Source organism: Bos taurus, chromosome 14 (genome assembly GCF_002263795.3).
Source record: "Bos taurus isolate L1 Dominette 01449 registration number 42190680 breed Hereford chromosome 14, ARS-UCD2.0, whole genome shotgun sequence".
In the NCBI taxonomy this organism is placed as follows: domain Eukaryota; kingdom Metazoa; phylum Chordata; class Mammalia; order Artiodactyla; family Bovidae; genus Bos; species Bos taurus.
In genome coordinates, this window is record NC_037341.1 from 32,112,678 (window position 1) to 32,129,814 (window position 17,137).

At 39.8% G+C, this 17,137-nt stretch overlaps 1 protein-coding gene across 1 annotated transcript in view; it reads left to right on the forward strand.

Annotated features, from left to right (window-relative positions):
• The window catches only part of PREX2 (phosphatidylinositol-3,4,5-trisphosphate dependent Rac exchange factor 2), a 293,528-nt gene that overhangs the window by 135,269 nt on the left and 141,122 nt on the right, over window positions 1-17,137 (forward strand). Inside the window, 3 exon segments of the mRNA NM_001192526.2 lie at window positions 2,124-2,272; window positions 7,874-7,959; window positions 13,841-13,977. Of these exon segments, the coding sequence (NP_001179455.1) occupies window positions 2,124-2,272; window positions 7,874-7,959; window positions 13,841-13,977 (372 nt within the window).

Sequence of the window (17,137 nt, forward strand, 5' to 3'; positions counted from 1 at the left end):
TTTGTGACCCCATGGACTGTAGCCTACCAGGCTCCTCCATCCATGGGATTCTCCAGGCAAGAGTACTGGAGTGGATTGCCATTTCCTTCTCCAGGGGATCTTCCTGACCCAGAGATCAAACCCGGGTCTTCCATATTGCAACCAGATGCTTTACCGTCTGAGCCACCAGGGAAGCGCCCCCCTCCCCATATATGTGTGTGTGTGTGTGTGTGTGTGTGTGTGTGAATCATAATCCTATCATTTTTGGTTATCTTATTTAAATACAATTTCCATCAGTAAAGCACATGCTTTGATTGATTTTCTCATTGGGTTAATGCTGATTAATGTACTCTCACCTCACCAGACTTTTAAACAGAGGAATCTCCCAATCATTCATCCATTCACTCCTTCAGGAATATTTATTTAGTACCCGTTATGTGATTGGCAGCATTCTAGGCTCTGGGAATACAGCAGTGAAGGAAATAGACAAAATTCTCTGCCCTCATGAAACATGCATTGTAATGTTCTGTCCCAAGTATATTGGGTTTAAAGTGTTCCTACCTTTGTCTGCCTTGTAAAATGCTTACTCCTCAAGAAAATGTTTCTCAGTATATAAATTTTTAATAAGGAATGTGAGAATGAGTAAAGCATGGCTTTTAACTTTGAACCTATTTAAAGTCAGTAGCCAGCTATCACTCATTCTAGCTGCTGATGCCCAAGGTCTCTGCTTTTGTCAGCCTCATGAAAGACACAGCTTTCTGTTGTTTGGTCACTCAGTCCTGTCCTACTCTTTGCGACCCCATGGACTGTAGCCCACCAGGCTCCTCCGTTCATGGGATTTTTCCAGGCAAGAATATTGAAGCAGAATGCCATTTCCTTCTCCAGGGGATTGTCCTGACCCAGAGATCAAACTTGAGTCTTTTGGGTCTCCTGCATTGGTAGACCAGTTCTTTCTGCTGAGCCACCAGGGAAGCCCGCTGAAAGCTTTATGTATAGCTATTAATGTCAGAGAAAATAAATCTGCTCAGGTCATACCCTGTTAGTGGGCCTGGCCAACAAATAACTTTTTTTGTTAATTTTCTATGATGAGGAAATGTTTCCCCATTTTCAGATGATGTTCTTGGAGTGCAGGTTCACCCGACTCTGCCACCAATAAAATGCCCTCTGCCAGGTTTTCATCCTTTAGCTAGTAATCAGCATATACTATAGTTTACAGGCAGTGTGCATGTGTGTGTGCGTGCCTGCTGCTGCTGCTAAGTCGTTTCAGTCGTGTCCGACTCTGTGCGACCCCATAGACAGCAGCCCACCAGGCTCCCCCGTCCCTGGGATTCTCCAGGCAAGAACACTGGAGTGGGTTGCTTAATCATTTCTATTTGTGAACCCATGGACTGTAGCCCGCCAGGCTCCTCTGTCCATGGGATTTCCCAGGCAGAAATACTGGAGTGGGTTGCCATTTCTTCCTCCAGAGTATCTTCCTGACCCAGGTATGCAACCTGAGTCTCCTGAGTCCCTTGCACTGGCAGGTGGATTCTTTACCCCTGAGCCACCCCATTTTTTCCCTTTTAGGCAGTAGAGTTAGTTAAGAAGATTGACCTGGTTGGCATGCAGAGATAATGTCTTCCTTGTTATCCTTCCAACGTCTTGTGATCCATGCCTGTTGGAGTTCTTCCTTGGATTCCAGGCATTTCTCTCTCCTGCCCTGCAGACACCTATGCTGTGTCAGGCTAGAGATGCATATTTGGTTGTCATCCATGTCTGTATAGAGGTTGTAACTCTCTGAGTTAATTGGATATAGATGGAAAACACAGGAAAAACAATTAACCTGAGGTTTGACTGTAGTTAAAAGGATGAAGTAAGAAGAACTATTAAAGATAACAGAAAAGAAGGGTCACAGGTGAAGTACAATGTTAAGTCCTAGAAGGAGGGAGAATTTCAGTAGAGATGGGTGATCCAATGAAAAACTGAATCAAAGGGAGTAACTGTTATCTCTTCCACAGTTCTGTACTATGACGTTGTATAAAAACATTGCAGATGTGTTAAAATGTCAGAAATCACTAAGTTCTAGACCTTTTCAGATTCTAATTCTGTGAAAAAGTAGGTTTCTTATTAAAATTTTTTTTTTTTTTTTGCTATTTCTCTCCTAGATGGCTGGCATGGAAGTTGGGAAAAAGATTTTTGCGATTAATGGTGACCTAGTTTTTATGAGACCTTTCAATGAAGTGGATTGCTTCCTGAAATCATGCTTAAATAGCAGAAAACCTCTAAGAGTTCTCGTGAGCACAAAGCCAAGGGAGTAAGTTGTATAGTTTATACAGTGTTTGAAACATTAGACATTAGCGAGTAAAATAGAAAAGTTAGCAAAACCAGTGTCTGAAATTAAGCATCTCACTGCTTGCACATTTGCACCTCACCAACATCACTGATACTGGTCTTTAGATGATGGAAAAGTTACGTTGCTTATGATGGTTAAGCTACTTTATGTTGCTACTTAAAGCAGGTTAGTTTCAGCAGAAATAATATTTTCTTTTTGTTACCCTAATTTTTCTTGTTTGGGTTGGGTTGAGCTTGATTACCAGTAGGAAAACCAGCAGGACACTTGGTAATGGAAACTTTATTCCCTCATGCTCCCTAAATCCAAGGATTTCAGGGACTATGAACGGATGAGACACCCTGTGTTGAAACACACAATTTGTTGTTGTTCAGTTGCTCACGTAGTCAGCTATTCATGTCCCGTCCTTGGCTACCCTGTGGACTGTAGCCCACCAGGCTCCCCTGTTCTTCACAAACTCCTGGTGCTGGGTCTTTTCCAATCAGTGAGCTCTTTGTGTCAGGTCCACAAGGGGATACACATAATTACATCTTTATAGAATGGGAGCATGATTAATGATCTGGGGGCTTTTTGAAAAAAAATTAATAAGATATTATGGATATACTTGGGAAACATTGGCTTTTGGTCTGAAAATCATCAATGATGTAGTGTCCCTGAATCAGATTTCCATGAACCAATTAATCAAGAGAATGTATATAAAGTACTTAGCATAATGTCTTAACATGTTTATATTCATATTTCTCTTTAAATTATATTATTTATCCATATTTCTCTTTGAATTATATTATTTTTCTATAGTAATAAGCAACTTCATTAATTTTAAGATAAATGAAGATTACCACTTCAGAAGCAAAAGAGTTTATTTTAACTACTTATGAAAATATTCTAAGTATATATGGTATAGTATCTTCCCTACCTTGATATGTATTTTCAGCAATAGCTGAATCCATCATTTATCTTAGGAGTTGAAGTGCAATGTAATGGGCTAGTTCTGCAGTGTCATCCAGGTAGAGGCTCTAGCTTCTACCCATGGCTTACCAGGGGGTCTGAAGGAGTGAGCACGACTCATCAAGGTTAGTAATTTAGGAAGACTTTGAGACAGAGGGCAGCAGATAACCATAATAATGTCTTTTCCCTAAGACTAATTAAGGTGTTTTGTTGTCTTTGTGACCATGACCGGCTTTTAGCCCACCTAGCTCCTCTGTCCATGGGATTTCCCAGACAAGAATATTGGAGTAGGTTGCCATTTCCTTCTTCAGGGGTCTTCCTGACCCAGGGGTTAAACCCAAGTCTTCTGCCTTGGCATGCAGATTCTTTACCACTGAGCCACCAGGGAAGCCCAATTATGATCTATTACTTCCCTTTTATCCAATCCTATCTAAGATGAAGCTTACCTAGTTGCCTACCTCTGAATTTCAGTTCAGTCCCTCAGTTGTATCTGACTCTTTGCAATCCCATGGACTGTAGCATGCCAGGCTTCCCTGTCCATCACCATCCCCAGAGCTTGCTTAAACTTAAGTCCATGGAGTCGGTGATACCATCCAACCATCTCATCCTCTGTCATTCCCTTCTCCTGCCTTCAGTCTTTCCCAACATCAGGGTCTTTTCCAGAGAGTCATTTCTTCACATCAGGTGGCCAAAGTATTGGAGCTTCAGCTTCAGCAGCAGTCCTTCCAATGAATATTCAGGACTGATTTCCTTTAGGGTGGACTGGATTGATTTCCTTGCTCTCCAAGGGACTCTCAAGAGTCTTCTCCAACACCACAGTTCAAAACCTTCAGTTCTTCAGTGCTCAGCTTAAAGGTCCAAGTTTCACATCCATATGTGCTACTGGAAAAACCATAGCTTTGATTAGATGGACCTTTGTCAGCAAAGTAATGTCTCTGCTTTTTAATATGTTGTCTAGGTTGGTCATAGCTTTCCTTCCAAGGAGCAAGTGCCTTTTAATTTCATGGCTGCAGTCATCATCTGCAGTGATTTTGGAGCTCAAAAAAATAAAGTCTGTCACTGTTTGCATTGTTTCCCCATCTAATTGCCATGAAGTGACGGGACTGGATGCCATGACCTTAGTTTTCTGAATGTTGAGCTTTAAGCCAACTTTTTCACTCTCCTCTTTCACTTTTTCACTTTCATCAAGAGGCTCTTTAGTTCTTTTTCACTTTCTACCATAAGGGTGGTGTCATCTGTATATCTGAGGTTTTTGATATTTCTCCTGGCAATCTTGATTCCAGCTTGTGCTTCATCCAGTCCAGCATTTCATGTGATATACTCTGCATGGGCATTTAAAAGGAAAAGGACAGGCTGGAAAAGGATTAGGCAGTAGGATTCCAGAGCAATTATTAGTAAACTAAAGGCTGTCACCATGGTTCCTTGCCCTCTGATTTAACCTTGTAAATACTTTTCACTGATCATAGACATCTCAATTCAGAGGACTGGGAAGTCATCCACTTCAATACTGAATAGAAAGAGGCAAATCCTTAGTCTTAGAATTAGTTGCTAGATGAGCAGGGTTGAACCTGGGTGTTCTGATGCTTCCTTCCATGTCTGCTGCACCATATCTGAAACCCTGTATTTCTGGTCCAGATTCAAGGCTCTTTCACCACTTGCTTGTTAATTGTGTTGTTTCAGTATCCTTATCCATAAAAAAATGGGGACTGTAAGAGTGTTACAGAGGTGCTAAGAACTTAAATGAATCTAGGTTTGTAAAGAACCTAGTCATGTGTTCAGCACGTAGTATGTCCTCCAGTGATGTTATCTGTGATGCTTATCTGTTCTTTTATTTCATTTTTCCCCCACTGCTTCTTTATTACATGAAAAGTAAGTTTCACATTGTATTTCAAGACTGTTTTGAGAATTGTTGTTGTTCAGTCGCTAAGTCATGTCCAGCTCTTTGTGACCCCATGGACTTCAGGACGCCAGGCTTCCCTGTCCTTTACTATATCCTGGACTTTGCTCAAACTCATGTCTGTTGAGTCAGTGATACTATATGGAATACTCAAGTTTTTCCTTTTTATTTTTAATCTGTCTTAAATATTGTAACCTTTCCTTTATGCCCTTATTCTAACATATGATTCCTGTCAATCATTCTCATATTTTCTTACAATGGCCACTTATAATTTATGTAGTAAAAAGGCAAAAAATGACAGGCAAATACAACAGAATTTTTCTTTTGAACCCATCTGTAGTTTACACATTGATTATATCAAGGAATTTTTCAAAAGGCTTTGTAGCAGATAATTTAGTGCACTCATTTTCTACAGGAAATGAGCATTCCTCTTGTATAAATTTAATCCTTCATTTAATAGTATAGTGGTCCGAGCAGGGAAACATATTTTCCAAAGGTCATTTTATGAAGAGAATTACAGTGTTATGAACAAAATGCATCTCACAGTGTTCTGTACAAATTTTGTTTAAAATGTAATAATCTTGAAGATTAGAGCAAAGTCAACCTCGAATAGCAATATAAGGATAGACTTTACTCATAAAGAGTTTTGAGAGTCCATTATGAATTTTTCACAGTTCAAAAGCACCAATAATTCACCATGGCCAGAAAGGTCCAAGTTATTTTAGTGTGAGTCCTAAGTCACTTCGGTCATGTCTAACTCTTTGTCACCCTATAAACTGTAGCTCGACAGCCTCCTCTGTCCATGAAATTCTCCAGTCAAGAATACTGGAGTGGGTTGCCATTTCCTTCTCCAGAGGATCTTCCTGACCCAGGGATCAAACCTGCATTGCTTATGTCTGTTGCAGTGGCAGGTGGGTTCTTTACTGCTAGTGCCACCCGGGAAGCCCATTTCAGCAAAAGTGAACCCTCATTCAAGAACTCTCATTCTCTTATTCATAGAGAAGCCTAAGCTACCTCTATTTTTTATTTCATGCTCAGAAGATGTGTTTATTCCCTTTTCTTTTCCTTAGTCAATCTTCCATCTTCCAGTGTACCTTTGACAGACCCTAGGAGCAAGGTGTTGTAAAAGAAGCAGATATAGCCTTATATAGCAAAGTGTTTAATTAAGGATAAAGGATAAATTCATTCCATAAGCTCAGTGCCACCAATATACAGATCACTTCATAGTGTGTAACCTAATTTATATAACATTTTCAGGGCTTCCCTGGTGGCTCAGATGATAAAGAATCTGCCTATAACTCGGGAAACCTGGATTTGATTCCTGGGTCAGGAAATCCCCTGGAGAAGGGAATGGCTACCCACTCCAATATTCTTGCCTGGAGAATTCCATGGACAAAGGATTCTTTAAATTCTATAATAACACTTTCAGGCTGCCCTAAAACTGATAGTTTGCATTTCTGTCACAGATTGCCAGAATGCCTGCCAGGGTTATATTTGAAATTATAGGGCCACCCTCTGCCTTCAAGTCTAAGTGCAGCGTGTATCTTTCTGAAGTTTTCTAGACGCAGCATTGCTCACACAGCTCCCCCAGCTCTTTCATAAGCAGTGAGTAAGTGCTGCTCTACCTAACTTCAGACTGTCTCATGTTCCTTTGAAATGCTGCCAGCTTTTATTTCATGATTCATTCATCATCTTTTGGAAAACACTTTTGTTTTTGGGGCATCAAGTGCCATTCATCAACATTTATTACATGGTATTCATTTGTCTTTGCTCTCTCTGGAAATTTATTTAGACTCATTTTTGTTGTTATGATGTTGTGTCTTATCTCGAGTTCGCTGCTTTTCATTGTTGCTCTCTGATTTCTGCCTTCCTTCCTTGGAGTAGCTTGTTTATTAATGCCAGTTTATTACTCCCTCCCTGGTTTGCCATGATGGCTGACTCAAGATCTCCATCTCTTCCTCTTCATTTCCATGTGGGCTCATTAAAAAATACGGCTTTTCTTATTCAGATTTACCTTTTGATGTGTTATCCTTTTGAAATTCCACTGAATGAACACTAAAGTTAATCATATTCTTAAATAAATGATTTTGATACTGTGTTTGACAGGTCTATTCTTTAAAACCAGCTCTTTGTTGTTGCTCTTTGCTGAAGTTCCCAACAGGTGGAAATGGATGAACCTTGTGTTTCTTTTATGTTAATTTTAAAAGTGAGACTTTGCAAAGTGCACCAAAGGCTTTGTCAGAGTAAACTAGGGAGAGATGCTTCCATTGTACTAAGTACTTGCGCAGTTCATAGCATGAGACAGGGCAGTTTACCAAAGGTTTCTCTTTTCACCTTCACTGACACCCTGCAAAGTAGTTTTAACATCATCATCTTTTTGCGGAAACTGGCTCAGTTAAGCAGTTCATCCAAGTTAGCCAAGTATTAAGGGACTAAATAAAGATTCAAAGGGAGGTTGGTGTGACCAGAGCCTGTTCCTTGGTCAGGATATTCTGTGCAATGACTGTGTTCAGTGGGAGATCTTGGGTGCCTGCTCTGGGTCCCTTGGAAGTGCACCCCCCATGCTTATCCAGCCCAGTCTCTTTCACACATTAGACCCCAGATATGTGTTTATGGAAGGATTGAATTTTATTCAGTCCACAATAGCTGTGTGGACAGCTATTGTTTTAACCAGTTGTGGCATTTTAAAGTCATCTTACCTTATTTTCTATTGACTTTAGGACAGTGAAAATCCCAGATTCAGCGGAAGGACTTGGCTTCCAGATCCGAGGATATGGCCCTTCGGTGGTGCACGCAGTAGGAAGAGGTGAGGAAGCGGTTCTGTGTGGTGTCCAACTGGCCAGCAGGTTTGAATGGTCCTTACTGAACAAAAATGTGTGCAATCATGTTGCTATGGATATTCTCAATGTTTGCTGTATTAGCTCAATGGTAGTGGCTCAGTTGGTCAAGAATCTTCCTGCAGTGCAGGAGACTCTGGTTCAATCTCTGGGTCAGGAATATCCCCTGGAGAAGGAAATGGCAACCCACTCCAGTATCCTTGCCTGAGAAATCCCGTGGACAGAGAAGCCTGGCAGGCTACATTAGATGGGGTCTCAGGAGTCAGGCATGATTTAGTGACTCAACCACCTCCACCAGAAACTCTTACTTAAAAAAAAAAAAAAACTTCTCCAAATTGTAAGACAAATTTATCATTGTTAAAAATTCATAAGAGAATTATTCCTCTCACTTTTCTCCATGTTTCAATGTAATCAAAGGATGTAATGATTTTAAGATGGTCTGTTTTTCTCTGACAGCATATTACTGTATTTCTGTCAGCAATTCTATATGTGAGTTTGGGTTTAAGAATTATCTGTGTGGTTTATGTAGCGTCTGCTGCTGTATGATTACTTCAAGGGGTCTCATAAACCATGTGTTTTATAAACCATCAAATGCATTTTAAATTAAATAATTTAGGGGACCCAAAACTTAATGTTTATATTTTATTCTCTTTCTGTTTGACAGGCAAATCAGCTTTTGATATCTCTTGTTAACATACACACTTTTAAATTTTATGCTAACATTGATGTAATTTAAAGAAATAACTGTTAGATCCCACATTACTAACCACAGTAAATAAATTGCTGCTGTAGCAAGAAAGATCACAGTAAGCGACGTGTTTATCTTCACAAGAGATATACGTGCTTTTCATTACTAAGATATGTGAATTGTAAAGCATCTCAACATGATCATTCCAACATTAGACTGGGAAATTTTGAGATGACGTTGCTATCAGAGTCAAATTTATCAAGAACATACTAGCTAGACCTCTATTAGAGTCTATAAAATCACTTTCATTAGTGTATGTGTGATAAAAATTAACCTTACTTCAAAAACTTTTCACTCAGACTTTTAAAATACATAGATTAATAGATATTTCAAATATTTCCAGTTACTCGTTAACGAAATGGGATTCATTGCATAGTGAAAGGGATGTCTGATGTGACAAGTATTTCCTTCATTTTCACTAGACCAAAAAGGAGCCAATCACTTTATTAGTACTATGAAATAACTGAAAACTGGAGTGAATCAAGTTTTTTCTTTCCTTGTCTTTTAAGGAGCAAGGTTGTATTTTGGAAACTTAGTCGTAGGGTTAAGTCCAATTCTGGTTACTATGCCTTTTGCTTCTGAAGAAGAAAACAAAGAAATGCTCATGTGCTTCTCCTTTTGAGTGAATATGAAATAAGATAATAGCCTGTGGTTTCCTTTTGCACTGTAATCTTGCCATGAAAAAATAAACTTCTTTCCCATTTTTCTTCTTCAGCCCTTTCCCATGGTCGCACACTAGAGCATATCAATGACTGAACTTCTACCTGTGGAATCTACAATTCCAGTATGCCAGGTTCTGGTGCTGGAGTCTTTTTTTTTTTTTTTTGATCTCTCATCACTTTGATATTCTCAGGTTGTTTTAAAATTCAGTTGGTTTGTAAGTGAACTGTAGTTCAATAAAAAATGATAAGCAAAATTCGATAGGGTTGTCCAAGCTTTGGATACTTCTCCTTTTCTGCTGGTGAATTACATCCTTCAGAGTACCACTTCCTCCCTGAGCCAGCTTTATCCCCATGGTGGGTCACTGCCGTCACTTGTCTACTTCATTAGGGTCCTCTCAATCCTGTCTCTCAGGTGCCTCCAGGGTCCTCTTGGCCTTATCCTCAGGTGCGTTTTGGCCTCAGATAAACCTAATTACAGCCTTTGCTATTTCTTCTGAGCAGCTGACAAAGAATTGTCACGGATGTGGGATTAGTGTCATCCCAAGTCACCGTCTAGTCTTTCACTGAGCCCCTGTTACTACTCAGCAGTCTGCTTACGTGTCTGATCAGTTTTCTCCCCGTCATTGCCTCCTGTCTCCCAGGTATGAAGCCTTCCAAGTCCTGGTTATTTGGTCATCATCTGTTTTTCTCCTACTCTAGAGGAACAGGTCTTCCATTTTCTTCTCTTGAGTTCAATGTTAATATCTCTATAAAGATTCTGGAGCCTATCCCTTCAGATACTGCCTGTGCGGTATTACACTGTCAGATAGTCCCCTTACAGAATTTTCAGCCTTTCTCTTCACTGAATTACTATAGTAGAGGCTATAAAAATAGCCTTGGGCTTCCCAGGTGGCGCGTGTGGTAAAGAACCCGGCTGCCAATGCAGGAGACTTAAGAGATGCCAGTTCGATCCGTAGGTGGGGAAGATCCTCTGGAGAAGAAAATGGCACCCCACTCCAGTATTCTTACCTGGAGAATCCCATGGACAGAGGAGCCTGGAGAGCTATAGTCCATGGGATCGCAAAGAGTCAGACACAACGGAAGCAACTCAGCATACACAGCACACATAAAAGTGGTCAGCTTTTTCCTCATTGAAATAAACAAAGAAACAAAGCTATCTTGAATTGAACAGCAAACTCAAAACTTGCCTTCTTCCTTATTTTCCCCTCTAGATCCTTGACACTCAAAATTTGGTCCATAGACTGACAGCATTGGCATCACTTGGGAGATGGTTAGAAATGCAGAATCTCAGGCCCCATCCAATACTTACTGAATCAGAATCTGCATTTCAACAAGACCACCCCCGCCCAGGTGATTGATACGCATGTCAAAGATTGAGACCCTCAGCTCCAGAATATTGCTCTCAGGACTTTAATTTTTGTCATGACCCAACTTCCTGAAATGCTGCTCTGTATTTTGGCTGGATCTTCCTCACATCCTACTTGAATTTCAGCCCAGTGCGATAGCGCCTCCCACCTCGTACCCATGTCTTCAAGAGTAGCCCTTGTCTTATAAGAGTAATCATGGACTAAACTGAGAAGTGCAAAGGATATTGAAAGTTCCTGTCTTAATTGAATTTTCTGTCCCATTTGTTTAAACTGACTAGTCTTGTTGGGGTGAAACGTTCATATTTTGACTTCTGAGATGGTGCTTTTCAGATTTTTCTCCTATCCCTTCTCTGCCAACTCTTCATCTGTTGACCCCTTAACTGTTGGCACTCTCTTCTCTTCTCTGCCTCCTGTGCTTTCTACATAAACAATTGTATTGATCCTCTTTGCTGGGGATTTCTGAATTTCTTTGCTCAGATTCCTTGAATTCTGTAGCCAAGATCTAATTGTTTATTATTCATCAATGCCCCTTTGGCACCTTAAAATCCAGTATTTTCCCCAGTTGAACTTTTCATCTATTCTCTGAAGTTGCTTTACCCCTGGGTGGTCTCTCATTATTTGAGTAACTCCATCTACTCAGCCACTGAGCCCAGAGGCTTAGGAATGATCCTGGGTACTCTCACCTCTCCATCAACTCCATCATCAAACATCAAATACTTGATCTCATTCTCCCCTTCATAACTAATGCTACCTTAATTCCAACCTGGGAATTTGCAGTAGATGCTTACTGTGATTTTGATTTTTGACTTGAACTCCAATGATCCATCCTGTTTCAATGGGTGGGGAGGGATCATGTCACTTCTCTGCTTAAAATTCTTAAATGTTTTTCCTCTTGTGTATATAATAATGTTCACTTTGTAAGTTTCAAAACCTGCCTCTGCTTTGTCCTCCTGTATTTTTCACTCACTTTCATTCAAGACGGACACCAATTGCTCCTATGGTCCCAAATGTCCAGGTTATTTCTTGATTCAGTACCTCTTTTAGGGCTGTTCTTTCTTTTCTTCTTGTTTTTTTTTTTTTTTTTTTAATATTGGAGTATAGTTGATTTAAAATGTTGTGTTAGCTTCAGGTATACAGCAAAGTGAGTCAGATATGCATATACGTATATTTACTCTTTTTTAGATTCTTTTCCCATATAATCCATGACAAAGTATTGAGTAGAGTTCCCTGTGCTGTGCATTAGTAGGTCCTTTTAGTTATCTATTCTATATGTAATAATGAGTATATGTCAGTCCCATTCTCCAATTTATCCCACCCTTTTTCTTACCTCCTGGTAACCATAACTTTGTTTTCTACGTCTGTTGCTCTATTTCTGTTTTATAGATAAGTTCATTTGTACAACTCCCCCCCCCCACCTTCTTTTTTTCAAAGATTCCAGGCTGTTCTTTCTGCTGATAATGTCCCTCCCTCCCTCCTTCAGTGCTCAGCTTAGTCCAGAAAAACCACTTAATATTTCTGGAAGTGAATTTTAGTGAGAAGAAAATGGATACTGTCTTCTTGAATATCAATTATGTTCTTTAACATGTTTAATAACATGTTGAATAATTATTTGCTTGCAAAGGAAGGTTCTTCTAACATGCTTATGATAATTTTGTAATCATTGATATTAGTTACACATATTGTATTTAGCAGTGGTGCTTTGTAAATGTTGATTTGTTCAGAATATCAAATAGTATTGATTGGCAGGTCCTGAAAATCTTAACTCACTGGTTAGAATATGCCACTGTATCTGTGCAAATAAATGGTGGACAGTTGATGTTTTCTGATTAATTTTATTCTCCACAAATTCTCTGCTTCCTGACTCTTTGTACATATCCTAAACTCATTTTCTTTGCAAATCCAGTTCACTCCTAGTTGCTATGGACTTGATTTTTTTTTAAGAATTTCTTTTGTCATTAAAAAAAAATGAAAGTGAAGACTATTTTAATGTTTAGAGATTTTGTAGACTAAATGAAGGTAAAAAGGCCTGTACTTCTGGTTTTCTCATTTTGCCATTATATTTGCATGTATAGAACATTAGATTGATTAGACTTTTGAAAGGGGAAGTAACTGATTAGCATGATAGAGATCTCTTTATAATATCCCTTCAAACGAGTTCTTAGATGGGGTGGCAAGATATTCTCTTCAATACAGTTTGAATGGCCAAATAAATAGAGAATGTTTGAGAAGGCATTGCCATCAGAGCCAAATTCATCAAGAACTCTTCTGTCCATGGAATTATCCAGGCAAGAATACTGGAGTGGGCAGCTGTTCCCTTCTCCAGGGAATCTTCCCAACCCAGGGATTGAACCCGGCCCTCCCACATTGCAGGCAGATTCTTTACCATCTGAGCCACCAGGGAAGCCCATGAACACACTGCTAAGTCACTTTAGTTGTGTCCCTGTGCGACCCCATAGATGGCAGCCCACCAGGCTTCCCTGTCCCTGGGATTCTTCAGGCAAGAACATTGGAGTGGGTTGCCATTTCCCTCTCCAATGCATGAAATTGAAAAGTGAAAGTGAAGTCGCTCAGTCGTGTCTGACCCTCAGCGACCCCATGGACTGCAGCCTACCAGGCTCCTTCATCCGTGGGATTTTCCAGGCAAGAATACTGGAGTGGGGTGCCATTACCTTCTCCGCCGTGAACATACTAGCTAGATCTTTATTATATTTTGAAACTGCGATGGACTTGTGGACACAGGGTGGGTGGGAAGTGGAGGGTACGACACATTGGGAGAGTAGCATTGACATATATACCGTGTGCATAGATAGCTATTAAGAAGCTGCTGTATAGCATAGGGAGCTCAGCTCATGATGACCTAGAAGGGTGGGAAAAGGGATGGGATGGGAGGGAGGTTCAAGAGAGAAGGGAGATGTATATATATTAAAAACTAACACAAAATTATAAAGCAGTTATACTCTAATTTAAAAATTTGCTATATGGAACTTAAAGTTGCTTCCCTATGTTACATGGGATAGAAATGAATCATATTCCTATAATTAGTTTTTGGCAATTTTCTCATTTGTATTTAAAGGAACTGTGGCTGCAGCCGCTGGTCTTCACCCTGGGCAGTGTATCATCAAAGTCAACGGAATCAATGTCAGCAAAGAGACACACGCCAGCGTAATTGCCCACGTCACGGCCTGCAGGAAGTACCGGAGACCAACGAAGGTAAATGCCCTCGGTGCAGCTGTAATGGCGAGCGCGCTCAGAAGGCCCTGGGGGTAGCATGCGATGATGCCAGAACTGTCTGTGGTTTCCACTGCCAGGTTCATGTTTAAGCGCAGCATTGTCAGTCTCATAATGCTTCTTTTATGTGTATAATTAGTTATAATCGATTCTGCTTAAGTGGCCACAGTTTGCTGCTGTAGTATTAGCACCAGTTTAAACAGTGTCCTGGGCTATTTTCATTTTCCTTGTGATGAGTTTTCAACTAGTTAAGTGTTTATCAAATTGAAATCTAAAGGCCTGAACTATTTTCTTGACAGATGCTTTAGAATCTGTAATGGTCAGCATATATTTTGTTGGTATATATGAATTATAAATGCTTACACTGTTTATTATAAAACTTCTGTGAGAAAAAATTGTAGGTTATACTTTATAGAGTCCATGATTGACTGTTGGATATGTTTTATTTAGGTAACTGAATTTAGCTCTTAAAAGAAAATACCACAATGTGCTTGCCATTACTTAAAATTTTAAGCATTGTCCTCTGATTCAAACTTTACATCCCATACAAAAAAAAAAGTTAAAATCCTATTTGGTAAGCTAAACTTACTATCTCATGAGTATTGGGTTAGAAAAAGAAAATTCTCTCAAATTAATTGAGTGCAAAAGGAATTCTAAAGGAGAGGCATTCTGTTTTTTTCTGTCATGCACCTAAAATACTCCTTTTTTTTGGATTTGGGAATATGATTTTGTGTCCAAAATAGAAAGCTGAATGACTACTTTCTCTTGGGCCAGGACTGACATCCTGCAAAATACTGAGCCTCCAAGAAAATAGCTAATCAATTCTGCTTACTAATAAGGTCAAACAAGCATAGCAAATTGGAATTCACATGCCGATCCATAGGTTACTTGGATTAACAGTAGTTTCATACATATTTATTGAACTATGTTAGTGAATGAAGTTTTAAAAAGATACTGAAATGATCAGATCTTTCCCCTTATGCCAGAATTTTAAGAATTAGTTAAACTGAGTTGAGTTGAGTTTCTTTTCATTTCCCTTATCTTCCTTGTTGGAGAGGTGTTGACCAGTGAAATAATTAAGAAAAGGAGTAAATAAACAGAGAAATTCACCAGGTAAATAACACACTCTAGCAGGTATCCATTGCTGCAAAACAGACTGTTCCAAACTTTGTGACTTGGAACAACAGTGATTAATTATTTCTCTTGCTTCTCCGGTTGACTTGGTGTTGGTTCCTTGAGGGCTTCATTCTGCTGGGAACTGACTGGTGCTGGGGTCCCCTCCTGAAGGTTTCTCACTCAAGAGCCACTCCACCTGGCTCTCCTTTCCAGTCCTAAGCATAATTCTCCTTTCTGCATAGTGTCTAGGTTTCAAGAGGGAATATTCCAAGTGATGATCTCTATATTGTGCTTGTTACTAGCCCTCCGAAAAGTCAGATCACATGACCAAGCCCAGGGTCAGAAGGAGCTACACAAAGGTTTGGATTCTGGGGGATTGGTTCCTTGAAGGTCACAACCAGTTACCAAAGTTTATTTGCATGATTAAGTGTTAACTAGCACTTTAATGATGTGGTATTGGTGCTTAGTTGCTCTGACTCTTAGCAATGTCATGGACTGTAGCCCACCAGGTTTCTCTATCTATGGAATTTTCCAGGCAAGAATACTGGAGTGGGTTGCTCTTTCCTTCTCCAGGGGATCTTCCTGATCCAGGGATTGAGCCCTCATCTCTTGCATCTCCTGCATTGGCAGTTGGATTCTTTACCACTGCGCCACCTGGGAAGCCTTTTAATGATATGTGAAAATGAAGTTGCTCAGTCATGTCCGACTTTTCGAAGCCGAGCCCCTGGCTCCTCCATCCGTGGGATTTTCTAGGCAGGAGTACTGGAGTGGGTTGCCATTCCCTTCTCCAGGGGATCTTTCCAACCTGGGGATTGAACCCAGGTCTCCCGCATTGCAGGCTTTACCATCTGAGCCACCAGGGAAGCCCTTCAGTTCAGTTCAGTTCAGTTCAGTTGCCCAGTCATGTCCAAGCCCTTAATGATGTATAAATGAAATGAAAGTCTCTTAGTCATGTCTGTTTCTTTGCGACCCCATGGACTATACAGTCCATGGAATTCTCCAGGCCAGAATACTGAAGTGGGTAGCCTTTCCCTTCTCCAGGGGATCTTCCCAACCCAAGGATCGAACCCCCATCTCACGCATTGCAGGCAGATTCTTTACCAACTGAGCTATCAGGGAAGCCTTTAATAATGTATAGCACTACAATAATTAAACACAATTGTGAAGATGGATAATACAAGTTATATCACACTTCAGTCGTGCAGCTCATCTTATCACCCTACCTAGGAAAACTACAAACATTAAAGTAATGCAACCCTGTAAATGTTTACTTGGTAGCCATTTCATCTTTCTCATTTATCTGAATAAGATGGGGAACTGCTACTTAAAAAATATAGGATCATTTATGATGTAGAAGGATTAAAAGGTAGTTATATCAGTTGGGGGCCCCATAAGTTGAAAGATCTTCTTCCAGTTTTCTTATTGGTTTGATTCAAGAAAAACATTAAGTGTATTTGAAACATGTGTGACTGTTACGAGAGAGCTTTTTAGGGACTTCCCTGGTAGTCCAGTGGTTGCGATTCGCCTTCCAGTTCAGGGGATGCAGGCTCAATCCCTGGTGAGGGAACTAAGATCCCACATGCCTCACGGCCAAAAACTAAAACCTAAAACAGACAGAACACTGTAACAAATTCAATGAAGACTATAAAACTAGTCTACATAAAAAATATTTTTTAAAGAAGTACATTTAAATCATCTGTACACTTACAGATGACTGCTTCTTCAGAAAAGTATCCATCTACCATTTATTTTGTTTACAAATGTAATTTATAGTTCATTATATGTTATGCTTGAGTCATTTGAGTAAGACATTTGGGAAATACATCTTATTTAAAAAACTATCTTTGGAAGAAAAAACCCTCAAGCTTAAAAAGGTCAGTTTGTTAAAAACAATATTAATTGCCATTGACTTCCTGTCAGTTTTAGACACTGACTTTCCTTCTCTCTCAAATTTTATTGTATTTAAACTAGAAGGGTGAATAAGATTGTCAGCTCTTCTTCTGAAGTACATTTATGAAATGGATAT